Source organism: Capricornis sumatraensis, chromosome 20 (genome assembly GCF_032405125.1).
Source record: "Capricornis sumatraensis isolate serow.1 chromosome 20, serow.2, whole genome shotgun sequence".
In the NCBI taxonomy this organism is placed as follows: Eukaryota; Metazoa; Chordata; class Mammalia; order Artiodactyla; family Bovidae; genus Capricornis; species Capricornis sumatraensis.
The window spans coordinates 67,349,695-67,368,021 of NC_091088.1; the positions used below are offsets into that span (position 1 = coordinate 67,349,695).

The window sequence follows — 18,327 nt, forward strand, 5'->3', positions numbered from 1 at the left end:
ACCCCAAATTTGGTGCTTATTGTTTCCATGAATGTGTTTAGACTTTTGATCATTAAAATACAGCATTATCGACCAAGTGCTTTTAATAATCATGCTCCTCACCCACTATCATCTCTCTCATCTCTTTGTGAGATACAGAGACTTAGACCCACCACTTTGAAACTCTCAGGACCTCACTTTACTGCTCTATGAAATGGGAGAGTAACAATACCCACTTCCCAACAGTCTGGGAGGGATTGGGGGCAGGAGGAGAAGGGGACGACAGAGGATGAGACGGCTGGATGGCATCACCGACTGGATGGACATGAGTTTGGGTGAACTCCAGGAGTTGGTGATGGGCAGGGAGGCCTGACGTGCTGCAATTCATGGGGTTGCAAAGAGTCGGACACAACTGAGCAACTGAAGTGACCTGAACTGAACACGAGGAGGAACAAATGGGTTTGTGTTTATTTTTTATTATCCCCATTTGTTTTTCTCTTTACTTTGTGAAGTATGGAACACATTCACTATGGTTGCAAGTTCCAAAAGTACACAAGGAGAGAGTGTAGTCACTTTCAGTCCTGGGAGTTAGACAATGTTGCGAGCTCTTCGCTCTCCTCCCAGTTCTCCCAGTTCACCCAGACACAGCCTGCTGATAAGTGCAAATGGGGCAGGCTGTGCTCCATCTTCCACGTTTCTCTGTTATCACTTGGAACCTCTCCATACTTTTACACAGCGAACTTCTCTGTTCTTTCTTTTATGAACACACAGCATTCCGCTGAGTAGATTTATCACTCAAATCCCTGACCGATGGCATTTAGTTCACGTCCCCTGAAGTAAGGCACAATACTGCAACAATTAACGTGATACAGACACCTCTCCTGACATGTTTCTGAGTAGCGCTAGTCTATTTCTTTCCTATTTCCATTTGCTCCTCTTCCCATTTCTAACTCTTGGTTTTCATCCTGAAGGTTTCAGCAGAAACACAGTTGCCTCCAGGAAGCCCTCAGGGGTCACTCTCACTCAGAGGCGAGTCTGCTCCGGTAATCCCACGGCATCCTGTTTCCTGCCTTGGAGCACACTCTCCAGGAGGGCAGGAGGGCCTGTGACTGTCTCCTGCTCCGTCAGACCGGGAGCTCCCTGTGTCCTGGGTCCGGTGGTCTCTGTCTTTGCTGCTTCAGATCCAGCACCAAGGACAGAGCTAGCTCATAGTAGGTGCTCAATAAACACCGGTGGCTTCGGATGGAGTCAAAGTACGTAGCACAATAAGTAACTGGTTTCTTAGCGTCAAGTGGATAGCCACGGGGGGGTTAATCACGGAGGCCGAGACTGAGGAGCACAGAGGGAACGTCGCCTTCTCAGGCAGCCGCGTGACGGCTGCAGCCAGGTTCCCGTCCCGATTGCGGAGACTTTTCCCGTCGCCTGTCACTCAGGGCCGCATTCACCATCCTTCCCGGCCACCCGCCTCGCCCCGCACAGTGCCTGGCGCAGACAGGACCTGATGAATGTGCATGTGTTGAAGGAATGAATGGGTGTGTGTGTGTATGTGTGTTGTGAGAGGTGGGGGCTGACCTCCTGGAGGCAGAGGACGGGCCCCCAGCCCCCTCCTCTTAGAGGACCCAGGCGTCCGAGCCGCCCTGCGTCCCCGCCTCCTGGGTCCCCGCGTCCACCCGCTTCCGGCCTCCCCGCCAGCCTTTTCCCCTTCCAGGCGCGGGCTAGGAGCCGGGTTTCCGGGGGGAAGGCTTAGGCGGCGACACCGAGGCGGCCTCCTCCCCCGCCCCCGCCCCCACCGCGCTCGGGGGCCCTGCCTCCCCGCCACCGCCGTCCGCGCTCGGCCGGCCGCGGGGAAGGAAGAAAGGAGCGGAGAGGCGGAGCGCGCGGAGGTAAGGGCCGGGCGCCGGGCCGCGGGGCCGAGCCGCGGGCCCAGGGCTCAGAACCCTGCCGGGGAGGCCGCGACCCGCCGCCCCGATTCTGCTGATCACGCCTGCGGGGGGCCGGAGGCTCCCCGCCCAGCCCCAGCGGCCTTCCCCGGGTCGGGGGCGTCCAGGCCCGGGCCCCCTGCCCCCTACTCTCCCTCGTCTCAGGCGCCCGGCCCCCTCCCCCAGCCGTCTCCACCCCCAGGGACCCCGGAATCCGCGCCCCCACCCCAGGTACTCAAGTCTAGATGCCGGCCCCCAGCATTGCCTCCCCAGCGCGCACCCCCAGCCCCGGCATCCGGGCCCCTGAGCCCCCTCCCGGCCCAGGACTCCCAACCTTCCTGTCCCGGCCTCTCCCAGCCTCTGGCCGCCCGGGCACCCACACTCCGTTTCCGGGGCCTCCGGACTCTGCCTCCCACCCCCTCCTCTCTGGCACCGGGGACCGTGTCCCGGCCCCTCCCGGCAGGCTCCGGCTGGGTCCCCCCCGGAGGAAAAGCGCTTCAGCGACTTTGCCGCCCGTTTCTTCTGTCTGTCCCCGGCTCGGTCTCCCTGTCGCTCCCCCGCTCCATCCTGCCATGGTCCCGCTGGCCTCTGTGCTGGCCCCATCTCTGCCTGCATCTCTTTGTTTTCTCTCCATCTCTGTCTCTGCTGGGTGTCCCCATCTCTCGCCTGCTTTCTGCTTCTCGCCGTCCCATTTTCCTGCTGCTCCAGGTCTCTGCCTCTCACCCCGGCCCCTTTCCTGCGTCTGTCTCTCCCTCTCTTGCCCCGCTAAGCTTCTGACCCTCGCTGTCTCTCCATCGCTCTGTCTCTGCATTTCCGCACCGCCCCCCACCCCACCCCGAGCCCCCCGCAACAATATCTCTGTCTCTTCCCTTTCTCTTTACAGACATGGATCCGCAGCCCCCTCCACCAGCCCAGGGCAGCCCACCTCACCGGGGCCGGGGCCGGGGCCGGGGCCGTGGCCGTGGGCGGGGCCGGGGCCGTGGCCGGGGGGGCGCTGGAGCCCCCCGGGCGCCCCTGCCCTGCCCCACGTGTGGCCGCCTCTTCCGCTTCCCCTACTACCTCTCTCGGCACCGGCTGAGCCACTCGGGCCTGCGGCCCCACGCCTGCCCCCTGTGCCCTAAGGCCTTCCGCCGGCCGGCCCACCTCTCCCGCCACCTGCGTGGCCACGGGCCGCAGCCCCCGCTGCGCTGCGCCGCCTGCCCGCGCACCTTCCCCGAGCCGGCGCAACTCCGGCGCCACCTGGCCCAGGAGCACGCAGGAGGCGGCGTCGAGCTGGCCATCGACAGGGCGGCCAAGGAGGCAACTGAGTCCAGCTGGGGCCCGCAGGACAAGGCCGCCGAGCAGCCGCCCGGCGCCGGAGCCGAGGCGGAAGACGCGGCGCCAGAGGAGGCGGCAGCAGCGCGGCCCGAGCCGTGGGCCGCGGGGGAGCCGGGCACGCCAGCAGCCGCCTCGAGCGCGGGAGCCCGCGAGCCAGAGGGGGCCGGGGCTGAGGCCGAGGCCGGGGCGGCGGAGCTCAGGGACGAGCTGGCGCTGGCAGCCGGGCGGCAGGAGGAGAAGCAGGTCCTGCTGCAGGCCGACTGGACGCTGCTGTGTCTCCGCTGCCGGGAGGCCTTCGCCACCAAGGGCGAGCTCAAAGCGCACCCGTGCCTGCGCCCCGAGGGCGACCAGGAGGGCGAGGGGGGCCCCCCGCCGCGCCCCAAGCGCCACCAGTGCTCCATCTGCCTCAAGGCCTTCGCCAGGCCCTGGTCGCTGTCCCGCCACCGGCTGGTCCACTCCACCGACCGCCCCTTCGTGTGCACGGACTGCGGCCTGGCGTTCCGCCTGGCCTCCTACCTCCGCCAGCACCGCCGCGTCCACGGCGCACTCAGCCTGCTGGCCCCGCTGCCCGCGGCGGCCAAGAAGGACGACAAGGCGGTGGCGGCGGGCGGCCGGACCTCAGGGAGGGGGCCAGAGGGGGGCGAAGGGGCAGAGGGTGGGCCGGGCGGGCAGAACGGAGGCGAGGCGGCCCCGGCCCGGGCCCCAGCCGGCGAGCCCCGCTTCTGGTGCCCTGAGTGCGGCAAGGGCTTCCGGCGCCGGGCGCACCTGCGGCAGCACGGGGTGACCCACTCGGGTGCGCGGCCCTTCCAGTGCGTGCGCTGCCAGCGGGAGTTCAAGCGGCTGGCTGACCTGGCCCGCCACGCGCAGGTGCACGCGGGGGGCCCGGCCCCGCACCCCTGCCCGCACTGCTCGCGCCGCTTCTCCCGCGCCTACAGCCTGCTGCGCCACCAGCGCTGCCACCGCGCCGAGCTGGAGCGGGCCGCCGCCGTGCAGCAGGCGCTGCAGGCCCCGGCCTCGCCACCGCGTGCCCCGATGCCCCCCGCAGGCCAGGAGGCCGAGGGGCTCCCACTGCCCCTCGCCCATATCAAGGAAGAGCCGCCGTCCCCGGGGTCCCCGCCCCAGTCGCCGGCGGCGGCACCCCCTGTCTTCCTCAGCGCCTCCTGCTTCGACAGCCAAGACCACTCGGCCTTCGAGATGGAGGAAGAGGAGACTGAGAGCAAGGCTCACCTGCACGGTCTGGGGGGCCTGGCCTCCTGACCCGCACCCACCCCCTCAGCCCCACCGTGGGAGCTGCCCCCCCGGTTTGCAGCATGGAGGAGGGAAGTGAAAGGAAAGGAGCCTCCTCTGTGAACCCACCCTCCTCTTCCAGCCCTCGACACTAGGGGCGGGGGCTGGACGCCCCTCCGTCCCCATTGCCCACCCCCAGGCCCCTGATGCTGGTTAGAAACTGCTTGCCCCACGTCTGAAGGCAGGACTCTGAGTCGGAGGCGGAGGACATTGGCCAGACAGATGGAGACTGAAAGGGGGGACCCCCCCCAAGCCTGGCTGCCTCCCTGTTTCACACACTGGACACCATCACTTCTTTGGAACTGCCGGATCCTGGGGTGGGGGGCAGTCCCCAGTGAGCAAAGGTCTGTCCGTGTCCCTTTGTCCGTCTGTGAATAAATGTGAGTTTGTGGAACTGGAGAGAGTAGGGCTATCTGTACGGGGAAGGCCGGTGGGGTGGGAGAGTCTGGGAAGCAGGGCGGCATCTTGGCTCAGAGTGGAAGAAGGCAGAGCCCCACTTCAGGGGACATGGGCCCAAAAGCCAAGCAAGACACTCATGAGAAGAGCCGGGGCGGGAGATGACAAGCTGCCCTCTGCCCAGGGGTCTTCGGGGACCCCTATGTGCACTCATTCACTGAACACTGCCCGAGTGAGCGTGAGGCCCTGGGTACGTAAGAGGAAAGCCGCTCTGCGGGAACCCGGGACTGCCACTCGGCACCGGCTGACACGGTGTAACCACGGGCCCCAGGTGGCGCTCCCACTGAAACGGAGAATAATACGTTCATGATAAAATAATTAAAACGGAATAAGATTAAACACTCCTCAGTGTTTGTTTCAAGTGCCCAGTATCTCCCTGTGGCCGGTGGCTACCGAGCTGGACAGCACAAATCTAGAACATTCCACATCACCAAAAGCTCCACCAGAACCTCGCTGCCCTAGATAATAAACCAGTCTGCACCACATCAGGTACTGATAAGGGCTTCCAAGAGAACTGTGGGTGCTGTGCAGACGGACCCCAGGGGACGGCGGGCCTCTGGGGAGATGACCTCTGACCTTCTGACCTGAATGAAGAACCAGTGGAAAGAGGGAAGAGCAGGGGCAAAGGAGCAGGGGTGTGTGTGTGTGTGTGTGTGTGTGTGTGTGTGTGTGTGTTAGGTGGCTGCTCCCTGTTAAGAAACCGCAAGGAATCATGGGTGGGGCGGGCAGTGTCATTGTGTACACAGCCTCGAGGTCTGTGTGTGTGTGTGTGTGTGTTTAGCCCATTTGTTTGGGTCCTAGTAGTGGAGGGGGGATGTCTCCAGGCCAGTCCTCCTTAAGCTCCCTCTTTTTCCTCCTACCGACATCCTGCCCCCCTGCCCCCGCCCAGGCTCTCTCACCCTGTGCAGACAGTGGCCCTGACTACTTAGGTATCTCTGCACCTGGGAGGCCAGGCAAGGGATGGGTGACATCATCCTTGTTTTCCAGAGCAGCAAACGGAGGCTCGAGGCTCAGGGAGGGGGTCTGCTTCCCTGGTGCGATGAAACACTGGCAGAGAGAGTGGGCAGGAGGGAAGCTGCAAAGACGGGGGCTGAGAGGCAGGCCAGGGAGACGATGACCACTCTGTGCTCTGCAGAATTCCCAGACGTAACGAGACGCATTGGAGCCGAGCCCTTGGAATGGTGCCCGGCACGCGGGAAGGTCTCCGTGTGTGCCGCGTTCGCCACACCCCAGGCTGCCTGTTGGCATCAAAGACCAGAGGAACACCTGCCTTGGGGAGCTCACAGACTGCTGGGGAGGTAATCATGTATTGGCACAAATAATGACAGTTTCCAAACCAGCCCCATTCTCCGGAGCATTAGATCCTACCTGAAACTATAACTTAACCTTGGGTGCTGGGGGAAAGGGGGCTGAGGCGCGCTTTCCTTACAGGCCAGCCACCTCCCTCCCCAGGAACCTTCAGTGGCTCCCTATTGCCACATGCCAACGGCGGGCCAGACACCATTTCAGCACAATCTCACGGATGAAACTCCTTGCGGAAGGTGATTACCCAGCCCCGTTTATAAGAGGCAAACTGAGGGTTCATGCTAAGAAGGCATTTGTCCTACTTCCGTGATCACTAACATGAACTGAGCCCTTCGGATCAACGTGTTACTGTGGGGAATTCCCTGGAGGTCCAGTGGTTAGGACTCTGGACTCCTACAGCCAAGGTCCTGGGTTCAGTCCCTGGTCAGGGAACTAGGACCCCCACAAGCTCCATGGCATGACCGAAAAAAAAAAATCACTTTATGGGAAGAGTTGAAGACAGTGGTTGACACCTGGGGGCAGTTTTTGCTGCTCTTGCTTTCTTCTTGATATAGATATGATCTCAGGGAATCCTAGTTCCCACAGGAAACATCCTCGCCATTTTCCAGAGGAGTTAACACTGCTCGGAGCAGGACTCTCTTGTCCAAAGTCCCATAGGTAGGCAACAGCAGATGCAGGGTTCCAGTGCAGGCTGGACTGGTTCCACACCCTGAACCCTGCACCAAGCCCATACGACCTTCACAATCAGCTCCCAGCCGTACAACCCACCTTTCAAGGCTCCCACACACACACATCCTGGCCTCCAAGCCCCAAGGCACCGCCACTACAGGTGTGCCCACTACCCTTCCCCACCCCACATGCTTACTCATACTTCAAGACACTACATCCGAAGAGAAACATTCCTAGAACAAAATATAGGACTTACGACAAGAAAAGGGCCTCAGAGACGGAGTCCACGTCTCCCGTTCCGCAGGTGAGAAAACTGAGGCCCATGTACGTGGGACAGCCCCAGGAAACTGTAAAATAACCAAGTGACTGGTATTATCGTAAAGCAGTATTAGGGCTGTTTGTGAATCTTAACTCTGTGTCGATTGCTGTCTTTCCCTGGAGTGAGCATTTTACACAGACGATCTTGTCACACTTGACCACAATAATACAGACGAGATTCTTGGGTATTTGCCCTACATCTCTAAGGAGATTCATGTGAATTAGCTCACAGTCTTCACAGTGGCATCATTAGAGAGATACCATTATAGGCTCTTCTTTTTCTTCTTAAGCATATTTGTTGAGGTGTCACTTACATTCCACAGAATTCACTCATCTTAAGTGTGCTGGTCAATGACTTTTGGTAAATTCACAGGATCGTGCAAGTATCGCCACAATCCAATTTTAGAACATTTTCATCACCACCACCGCCCTACCCACCCCCCATCCCCCCTACCCACCCCCCACCCTCCCACCCCCCCACCCCCCTACCCCCTCACTACCCCCCACCCTGCCGCCAAAGACCTCTCCTGCTCATTAAACACACTTCCAGCTTCCACTTTTAATCCTAGGCAGACACGAATGTACTTCCTGTCACTAGAGACCTGCCTTTTCTGGACATTGCACAGACACAGGTCACACAACACGTGGCCTCTTGTATCCGGTCTCCTTCACTTGATGTCCTCAAGGTCCATCCGGGTTGTAAATTGGATCCGCGTGTCACTACTTTCACGGCTGAATAATATTCCATTCCATCCATTCACGGGCTTTTGATGTTTTGGCTCTTACAAATAGTGTTGCTATGCAGTGAAGACACAGACATAGAGAAAGGGCTTGTGGACACAGTGGGGGAAGGAGAGGGTGGGAAGAACTGAGAGAGCGGCATTGAAATATATGCATCACCATGTGGAAACCTGGGCAGCCCGTGGAACTTTGCTGTGTGACACAGGGAGCTCAAACCCAAAGCTCTGTGACGACCCAGAGGAGTGGGAGGTGGGAGGGAGCTTCCAGAGGGCAAGGGCGTGTGTGCACCTATGGCTGGGCCAGGCTGATGCATGGCAGAGACCAACATGACACTGTAAAGCAATTGTCCTCCAATTAAAAATAAATAATTTAAAAGAAAACAGTGCTGCTGTGAACACGTGTGTACAAGTCTTCCTGCAGACGTGTGTTTCTGTTTCTCTCGGGCAGATTCCCAGGAGCGGAATTGCGAGGGTGTGTGGAAGTTGAAGGTGAGCTTTCCAAGAAACTGCCAGACTATTCTCCACCTACAGTCCCACCAGCGAGACATGCAGGCTTCCCAAGGGGGCTCTATTTTCCTGAGAAGGAAACTCAAGTCCAGAGAGGTGAACAGACATGCTCAAGGCCTGGTCGGGAGCGGCAGTTCTCGATACGACCCCGAGCACTGTGGTCCCAAAGCGTGTGCTCTCCCCCCACCCACACCACCACTTACCTTTTTACCCCTTAAGTGTGCAGTTCAGTGGCATTAAGGCCATTCACATTGTCATGTAACCATCACCATCTTCAATCTCTGGAACTTTTTCATCATCCCCAACTGAAACTCTGTGCCCATTAAACAATAATAACTCTCCACTCCCCTCCACTCGGCCCTCGACAATCACCCTTCCACTTCTTGTCCCTACAGATGTGACTACTGTAGGTATGTAAAGAAAACCCTTCCGTCTGTCTTCTCCACTCTCCTCTAACACTGCTCATGAAATACGTCATCTCTGATACTCCCAGCCATCAAATGTCTGTGGCATCTGGTCACACATCAAGTGATTCATCATCAAACTTCTGTTGTTTAGTCACCAAATCATGTCTCACCCTTTTGCAACCTCATAGACCGTGGCCCCCTGGGCTCCTCTGTCCATGGAATTCTCCAGGCAACAATACTGGAATGGGTTGCCATCCCTCCTCCAGGGGATCTTCCTGACCCAAGGATTGAACTCGAGATGCCTGTACTGGCAGGCACTGGCAGGTGGATTCTTCACCACTGAGCCACCTGGGGCGTCTAGAATTCAATTCAGTTCTGACATTGTCCACCCAGAGATAACGCCAGATCGCACAGGGCAAGGGCTCAGCCCCACCAGACTGTATCTCCTCTCCCCACCTCCAGAACCAGTCGAAGTCTAGGTTGTCACCATGCCAATGCCTGTGACTCATCCTTATCCTGTTCACTCATTTATTCATCCTAAACTCTACGGAGCATCTTGTGTTTAGAGGTCAAACATCAGCAGACCAGCAAACAACCTCACGTTCCAGTAGGGGATGTATATAAATATACTCAGGACATCAGTTCAAAATAATACTTGCTGGGCTTCCCTGGTGGTCCAGTGGTTGAGAATCCACCTTGCAATACAGGGGACATGGGTGCAATCCCTGGTCTGGGACGATCCCATGTGCTGCAGGGCAGCTAAGCACATGCGTCTAGAGCCTGTCTCCACAGTAAGAGAAACCACCACAATGAGAAGCCCGTGCTCTGCAATGAAGACCCAGGGCAGCCAAAAGTAAATAAAATGAAATTTAAAAAAACAAAGAAACAAAACACTTACTGAACTCCCATTCTGGGCTGGGCACTATGCTAGCTCACGCGCTGTCTAGTGAAACAGACACGAGGCCGTTCCCACGAGGGGCGTCCTTCCTGGCGGGAGGAGACAGGCATGAAAACGCGGTGATCAGGGAAGGGACAAGGCATCTTCGAAGGGGATGATGCTGTGGAGCGGGGAGACGCAGGACAAGGTGGGGGTGCGGTGGGAACTCCTGGCTGTCCAAACAGGAGCTGAAGGAGGGGGCCTCGAAGATAACTGGGGACGTGTCCCAGGGGAGGGCAGAGCGGCTGCAGAGGTCCTGAGGTGAGACTGTGACCTGTGTGTCCAGGGAGCAGAGAGGCCAGCCTGAGCGGAGGCAGAGACGGGAGAAGAGATACGCGAGGGGATGGACCAGATCCAGCAGCAACTCACAGGAGCCTGCTCTCTGCCCCAGGGAAGTGCAGACAGCGCCTCGCAGGGACTCGTGAAGAGGCTGACAGGACCTGACCTGCCTTCCCCTTTTAACATGTGATACATCTATTTATTTAGGCCGTGCCACGTGGGTTGCCGTCTCTCAGTCCCCCAACCAGGGATGGAACCCAGGCCATGACAGTGAAGACACAGAATCATAACCACTAGATCACCAGGGACCTCCCCGTCCATCTTTTAAAAAATAAACAGATTTTAATATCTAAAGCCATTTTAGGTTCACAGAAAACTCGAGGAGAAATACAGACAGCCTCCATCCACCTATCCTTTAAAAATGCATTTCAAAGCAATCTGCAAACATGTGTCCACATCACTGCTAAACACTTCAGCATGTGTATCATACCAACATATCAAATATTTATCTAACTTCCTTGTCCTATATAAAATTTAAAGTCATTGAAAAGCATGCAGGTTATGTTGCTGCTGCTGCTGCTAAGTTGCTTCAATCGTGTCCGACTCTGTGCAGCCCCATAGACGGCAGCCCGCCAGGCTCCTCTGTCCCTGGGATTCTCCAGGCAAGAACACTGGAGTGGGTTGCCATTTCCTTCTCCAGCAGGTTATGTTACCATCCGATAAACTTTGAGAGCTTACAGAAACACCTGAGTAGCACAGATTTTTCTTAAATAACTTTTCCCTCTGGAATCGTTGTAAATATACAGAGAAGTTGCTATGATGGTACTGAAGTTGGGTACCCCTGACCCAGGTTCCCCGAATATCGTCATGTCCTTACCATCCAAAACCAAGACGCCAATATCAGCAGTTTTCTATCAACCAAATGCGAGCCCTTCCTCAGATTTCGCTTGTTTTTCCTATTGTCTTTCTGTCCCAGGATCCCCCAGCCTCACCCCCAGGACACCGTGTGGCCTCCCGTCCTGCCCCGAGCCTCCACTGGTCTGTGTCCACTCCTGAGGCTGCCTGGGTCTTGCACGACCCTGGCCGTCCTGAGCGATTCCTGGAGGAGAGGCCACGCCCACGCGCCCCGTGGCTCCCGGATGCGGGTACCCCCTGACGTCACTGAGGATGCTCCCCTCACCTGGAGGTTTGCACACTGCGGAGTGAGCACCCCACAGCCTCTACTTTTTGTAAACAGATCAGCTGAGCGCAGCTCCCCGCCCCTCGTGGACGGGAGGGGAAGAAAGCTCCGCCTTCTGGAGGGGGCCGTATCCAGATACGATTTGGGGGAGAATTCTTCCGTCCCTTCTGTTTATTCATGTATTCAGTCATTTATTTGAACCCGAATGGATCCATAGCTGTTTCTTTTATACTTTGAGAGACAAACACCACGTTATCTCATATAAATAGTCTATATTACAGTCCAATGCCACCTTATGACTCTCATAGAAGCACACCTGTGTTTAAATGCCAGGTGTTGTCAAGGGAAAGAAGCACAGAAAACTCAGTGTCTTGTAGTAACCTATAAGGGAAAAGAATCTGAGAGTGTGTGTGTGTGTGCAAGCGTGTGTGTCTCTGTATGTGTGTAACTGGGGCTTCCCCAGGAAAAGAGTCTGAAACAGTGTGTGTGTACGTGTCTGTGTGTGTATGTAACTGGGGCTTCCCCAGAAAAAGAATCTGAAAGAGTGTGTATGTGCACGCGCGCGTGTGCAACCGGGCTTCCCCAGTGGCTCAGTGGTGAAGAATCTGCCTGTCAGTGCAGGAAACACAGGTTCAATCCCTGGTTGGGGAAGCTCCCCTGGAGAAAAGGAGCCTGGTGGGCTATATAGCCCATGGGGTTGTAGAGTCGGATGCGACTGAGCATGCACACACACGTGTGTAACTGTGTAACTGTGAAGCAGTTTGCTGTGTATCTGAAACTAACACAACACTGGAGATCAACTACACTTCAACAAAAAAATCAAAACCAGAGAGAGAACCAATGCTGAACAAGAAGCAAGGGCTTCTGGCCAGCGCACGATGGAAGATGAGGCTTCAGCCTGGTGGTCGAGGAGGGCTTCTGAGGAGGGGTAATTGGAGACTTGGGCTTCCCTGGTGGCTCAGTGGCTCAGTGATAAAGGGCCTACCTGCCAACACAGGAGACCCAGGTTTGATTCCTGGGTCAGGAAGATCCCCTGGAGGAGGGCATGGCATCCCACTCCAGTTTTCTTGCCTGGAGAATCCCACAGACAGAGGAGCCTAGCAGCCTACAGTCCATGGGGTCCCAAAGAGTCAGACACAACTGAGCAGCTGAACAACGATTGGAGATTTGTGCCAGACAGGCCGAGGAGCTGAGCCAGGGAGGGGCTCTGAGGCCCACAGGGTCGGCCACCTGCCCGGAGCTCACTCGCCTCTCCTGGGCACCAGCCCCACGGCAGCTTCAGCCCTCTGCTCTCAGCACCCCGGGAGGGCAGTTTGGAATTCAGCCTCCAAGGCCAAGTCCCCAGCCTCCTGGGGCCTCTTATCTCGCCACGCCCGGCCCTGTGCCTGGCACCAACCTGCGCTCCGCAAATACTTGCCACTCACCCGGCCGCCCGAGCCCCCACTGCCCTCCTCTCCCCTCCTCTCAAAGCAGCTCTTTCGCCTGCAGGAGGGAGGGGGCACTGGTGGGTCCTGACGGGAAGCCAGGGACGTGACCCGGCTGGGGTGGCCGGGAGAGAGAGCTGAGCGGCCTCCAGACTTCTAATAATGGGATAATCAGCACCGCTACTACTTGTTATCTGGCCTGTTTGCTGGCGTCAGGCACTTCACACGCCTTTTCTGGTTTCATCTCCACAACAACTCGCTGGTTACCAGCACAGACCACGCTGCCTCGCCCTGTGGCCGGGGATGGGCCAGCCTCTTGGCCTGGAATGACCCCTCCCCCTCCCCCCAGGAGGCCCACCCTGCACCCCAGTTCTCTAGCGAGAATTGTTAGATGGCCCCCAAGATCCCTGCTCCCTGGGCCCCACACCTCTTCCTAATTATTCAATCAGATGTGGATGTCGGTGCTGCTGTGAAGGGACATTGAAGCTGGAATTAAGGTTCCAAATCTCAGATAAGAATTGGCTCTTCGGTGGGCCTGGCCCATCAGGTGACCTCCCGGTAGGAAGGTCTCTTCAGTGGGCCTGGCCTCATCAGGTGACCTCCCATGCAACCTCTGGAAAAAGAGACTCGAAACATGAGGGGTGTTCAAAAGCGAGGAGATTCTCCATTGTGGCCTTTGAAGGCAGAGGGGACCCCACAACGAGAGGGTGTATCTCTCTGTCTCCCACTCAGTTTTGTTTTAAATCTAAAACTGCTCTTAAAAATAAGTTTACTTAAAAAAAACCCGCAAATCAAGAAGGATGCTGATGTTTCTTCCACAATAATGACTGAACATCATTCTGTTACATACAGGACAAGGGGGTGTTTATATGATATGGGTGTCTAATACCTCCGGTCTCTGGGGCCTCTGGTTAGAATGCATGCTTCACTGGGACAGGAATTGTTTTTATCGCTTTATTGAGATACAGTTCCTAGACCCCACAATGTGTCCATTTAAAGTGTACAACTCAGGGGATTTGGTGTCGTCATAGGCTTGTGTGACCATCACCACGATCAATTTCAGAACACTTCCGTCACCCCAAAAAGAGACACTGTAAAGAAGACAAAATAATAATAATAATATAGTAAAATGGAAAGAGAAAGAATAAAAGAAACACAGTAGCCCGTAGGCATCGCTCCTCATTGACCCATCTCCCGGGCAACCATGTCATCCCCTCTCCCTCGCTGATATTTGCCTCTGATGGTGGGGGTTGCACACTTTGCTCTGATGTGTCCCCGAAACCTGCAGTCCCGCTGGCTACACCCAGCAGGCAGGTGCTCCTCAGTTAAATGTAACTTGGTAAAGCGCCCACCTGCCAATCCAGGAGACACAAAAGATGTGGGTGGCTCTGATCCCTGGGTCGGGAAGACCCCCTGGCGGAGGGCATGACAACACACTCCAGTATTCTTGCCCAGAGAATCCCATGGACACAGGAGCCTGGCGGGCTACAGTCCATGGGATCGCAAAGGGTTGGACGCAAGTGAAATGACTTAGCACGCACGCGCACGATCTGTTTTTGAGTTCCAGTCGCGGCTGCTCTCTCTCAGAGCCCTGTCTCTCCCTCACCCACTGTCCAGCAGGACCTTTCAGAGTCACCTCCGTTAGAGCAGGAAACACACTGTTTCACAATTGCCTGTGTCCTTGTCCAGGGCACCCTCCAGAATCCTCGGGGCAGGGATGGAATCTACCTGGTCCTCTTGGCTCATTAGGCCCCAGGGATGTGGGTGTTGCCTTTGAATGGAAACCAGAGCAGTCAGCATCCTCGACACACACATGTGCCCAGCCTGCGGCCCAGCAGAGAGGCCCCGGGGGTGAGGCGCGGAGCCCACCTATCCCCGAGTGAGTCCTGACTGCGCAGCTGACCCCCAGCGGGATGCTGGGCAGGAGATTTAATCTCCGCGAGTCTTCCTTTCCTCAACTATAAAACAGAGCTAATAATAGGACCTACCTCTTCCCCACGGCTGCGAGGATTAGCACAGGGGCTGGTAATACACAGAGCTCAGTAAATACTGGCTATAATTATCGCTAAGCACGCGGGATTTATGAAGCCGTGACACACGCCCTTTGCTGGTCCATCCGGCGGCTGCCTCGCCCCGCACACGTTTCCGGAGGAGAGGGAGTGAGATGCCGCGCGCCCCCGAGGCCTGTGAGTCCTTCCCCGTGACTGGGGTGTTGGGTGAAGCGGGGTGTGGCGGCAGATAAGACGGGGCCGGTGCCAGCCCCGAGAGGGCTCTGAGGCCAGCCTGGGGACCGTGGTCTCTTTCCCTGAGGGCAACTAGGAGCCAGCGGGTGGTCCTGAGAGGCTGAGGGACAAAGGTCATCTTTGAGCATTAGGAGGATGGCTTTGGGGGTGACAGGGGGCAGGGGAAGACTGGAGGCCTGCAGGAGGTGGAGGCAAGGGGATGGCCCACGTGGGAGACAAAGCAGCCACGACCTTGGTCTGCAGCCCAGTGCGCGTAGAGACTGCCACGATTCCGAGCCCACCGCGTCTAGACTTCTAGAGAGATCTGGGAGGGTCTGTAGAACCGCCTTCGTCTGACAGCCCTGTGCTTCCGTTTTTACAGACGCAAAAGAGAGACAAGGGGAACGTAATTGTGAAATGGTTTAGTTCACCCCATACAGTGTATTTTTTCTCCTTTTTCACAGTAGTGATGCTTTATAGCCCGGCATGAAGAAATGAAAGCGTTAGTCGCTCAGGTCGTCTCTGATTCTTTGCGACCCCGTGGACTGTAGCCCCCGCAAGGCTCCTCTGTCCATGGGGATTTCCCCAGGCAAGAATTCTGGAGTGGGTTTCCATTCCCTTCTCCAGGGGCTCTTCCCCACACAAGGATCGAACCCAGGTCTCCAGCATTGCAGGCAGATTCTTTACCACTGGGTCACCAGGGAAGCCCCCTGTAGCGGCATAGTGAACCCTAAATAACTGGTCCTGAACTGGTGCATGGTGGGAGGGGAAACACAGGCTCAGGCTCCTGATGGGCTTTGATGACGCTCTGTTGTTGCTGTTAATTGATGTATGCGTAGTCTTCTGTGTGTTTCCACTTAAAGGCACCTTGTCTAATGCACACTGTTGACTCACTGACACTGAACTCGGAGCCAACAGTGCTCTCACTCACGCCTGGAGGAAGCTTATCTATCATTTCCTCCATAAGGCATGTCCCAGCTCTCTCAGGCTGTTAGGACACCAGACAGCACTTGGCTTTATGTTTGGGCCTGAGTAGCGGGTGTTTGAAGTTGTAAAATCACCAACAAAAAGCCCAATACTGTGAAAAAAGAAAAAAAAAGATGGTCCTTTACGGCGATGCGAGCTTGTTCCCCCTCAGCCGGGAACACGTGTCAGAGAGGAGAGGTGCTGGCTGCTCTGTGCAGGCACCGGGGGCCACAGTGGCATCTCAGTGGATAGGCGAGCTGGCAGATACAGGAATCCGCCCAACGATGAGCTCGACTGTATACCCAAAACATTATCATGTCATCATGTAATTAATAGAAATGTCACCCACAGACAGCTTACATGCTCTTTTTCGTGCTAAGTCTTTGAAAGCCAGGGTCTGTTTTGTGTTCAGAGCGCATCTCAATTTGGCCTGGCCACGTTTCAAGTGCACAACGGCCCCACATGGCTGGTGGCTTGTGTATCAGTACAAGTCCCCACAGCTTTCTTCAGACTTTCCAAGGGCCCTGTGAACTCAAAAATAAAGATTGGAAAAGCAACGTCAGATATGGCCACCTTGGAGAGAGCTGTGTGGCAATACCTAAGATTAGCTGTGCGCTCTTCTTTCCACCCAGAAATTCCACTTTGAGGCCAGTGCCCCATGAACTGTACCACTTTGCACCAGACAGCACATATAAGAAGGTCCTTTGCACCCCTGCCTGTAAGAGCACCATAGGGGAGAAAAAGAAAATGTCTGTGCTCGGAAGAATGCATCTGTAAAGCACAGCATGCCCACACACTAGACTCTTCAACATCTTTGCAAAGAAAGGAACCTGAGGTCCCTCTAACAACACGGAAGAAACGCAGAAACAGGGTTGAGCGGGTGAGGACAAAAGCAGGCTGCCGAAGGTCAGGGACCTGCTACTATTTATACAACACTAAAAACATGCAAGGCGATACTCTGGGGCAGTCACGGATTCATACATACGTGGCAAAAGCATCTTCTTTTTTACCATGAAGAATAACAAACATCTCCTTAGGGATGGTAGTTACTTCTGGGATGGAAGGGGAGGATTTGGAGAAGGGTAAGTACACAGAGGATTCCAATTATATTTGAAAAGTTGTATTTCTTCAGCTGCACGCTTGTGGGCAGGGAGGCACTAGTTACGCTTATTTGGGATATTTGGGGCGTGTGTGCCTGAGAAGGCAATGGCACCCCACTCCAGTACTCTTGCCTGGAAAATCCCATGGACGGAGGAGCCTGGAAGGCTGCAGTCCATGGCGTCGCTGAGGGTCAGACGCGACTGAGCGACTTCCCTTTCACTTTTCACTTTCATGCATTGGAGCAGGAAATGGCAACCCACTCCAGTGTTCTTGCCTGGAGAATCCCAGGGACGGGGGAGCCTGGCGGGCTGCCGTCGGTGGGGTCGCACAGAGTCAGACACGACTGACGTGACTTAGCAGCAGCAGCAGTGCCTGAGATATTCTTTTGCACAAGGAACCACGGCAAAGGTTTGTGCTGCTACGTGACCTGGTCAGACAGACAGTGAGCGGGCAGGTGTGGCTTTGAAAAATACTAGAACTAGGATCACAGGCCGATGGTGAGGGTTCTGTGAAACTCCCGGATGGGGGATAAAGCTCCCAGAACAGTATCTGGCCTGTTGTAACTGTCACTGGTGTGTCTGTTGCCGGAAATCATATGACTAAGCAATTGCTCTATTCCAGGTCTTACGTCTAGTGTCTTCATCCATTATTTTATTTAATAGTATTTATGCTGAAACTGAAGCTCCAGTATTTTGGTCGCCTGATGTGAAGAGCCAGCTTATTGGAAAAGGCCCTGATGCTGGGAAAGATTGAAGGTGGGAGGAGAAGGGGACAACAGAGGATGAGATGGTTGGATGGCATCACTGACCTGATGGACATGAGTTTGAGCAAGCTCCAGGAGATGGTGAAGGACAGGGAGGCGTGCTGCAGTCCCTGGGGTCACAGAGTCAGGCATGACTGAGTGATTGAACAACAAAAATCCAGTGTATGTAGGAATAAAGCCACCCACCCCATGAGAGTGACTGAGACAAACGCAAGTGCCACGAACACGGGAGGGCAGGCGGGCAGCCCAGTCCGCACGATGCACCATGATAACCGCCAACAGTCAAGGTTTCCCAATTAGTTTAGAGTCTTACTCTTTACAGATGAAACACACTGATTTAACGTAGGGCCTTTCTTTCTTTTTATCTCTCTCTTTTTTTTTCTTTTTGCCCCAAGGATGGTGGGGAGTTGCAGGGTCGGGGGGTGGGCAGGTAAGCTATTAATTGCTCTACCTTTGAAGTACAGGTTTTTTTGTTTGTTTTTGGCCATGCTGTGTGGCTTGTGGGATCTTAGTTCCCCAACCAGAGATCGAACCTGGGCCCTTGGTGGTGA

At 56.0% G+C, this 18,327-nt stretch overlaps 1 protein-coding gene across 1 annotated transcript; it reads left to right on the plus strand.

Annotated features, from left to right (window-relative positions):
* The first annotated feature begins 2,783 nt into the window (after positions 1 to 2,783).
* ZNF579 (zinc finger protein 579) lies at positions 2,784 to 4,525 on the plus strand. Its single transcript, XM_068993478.1, has one exon. The coding sequence runs from the start codon at positions 2,784 to 2,786 to the stop codon at positions 4,470 to 4,472; it is 1,689 nt and encodes a 562-aa protein (XP_068849579.1). The 3' UTR covers positions 4,473 to 4,525.
* The last annotated feature ends 13,802 nt before the right edge of the window (positions 4,526 to 18,327 follow it).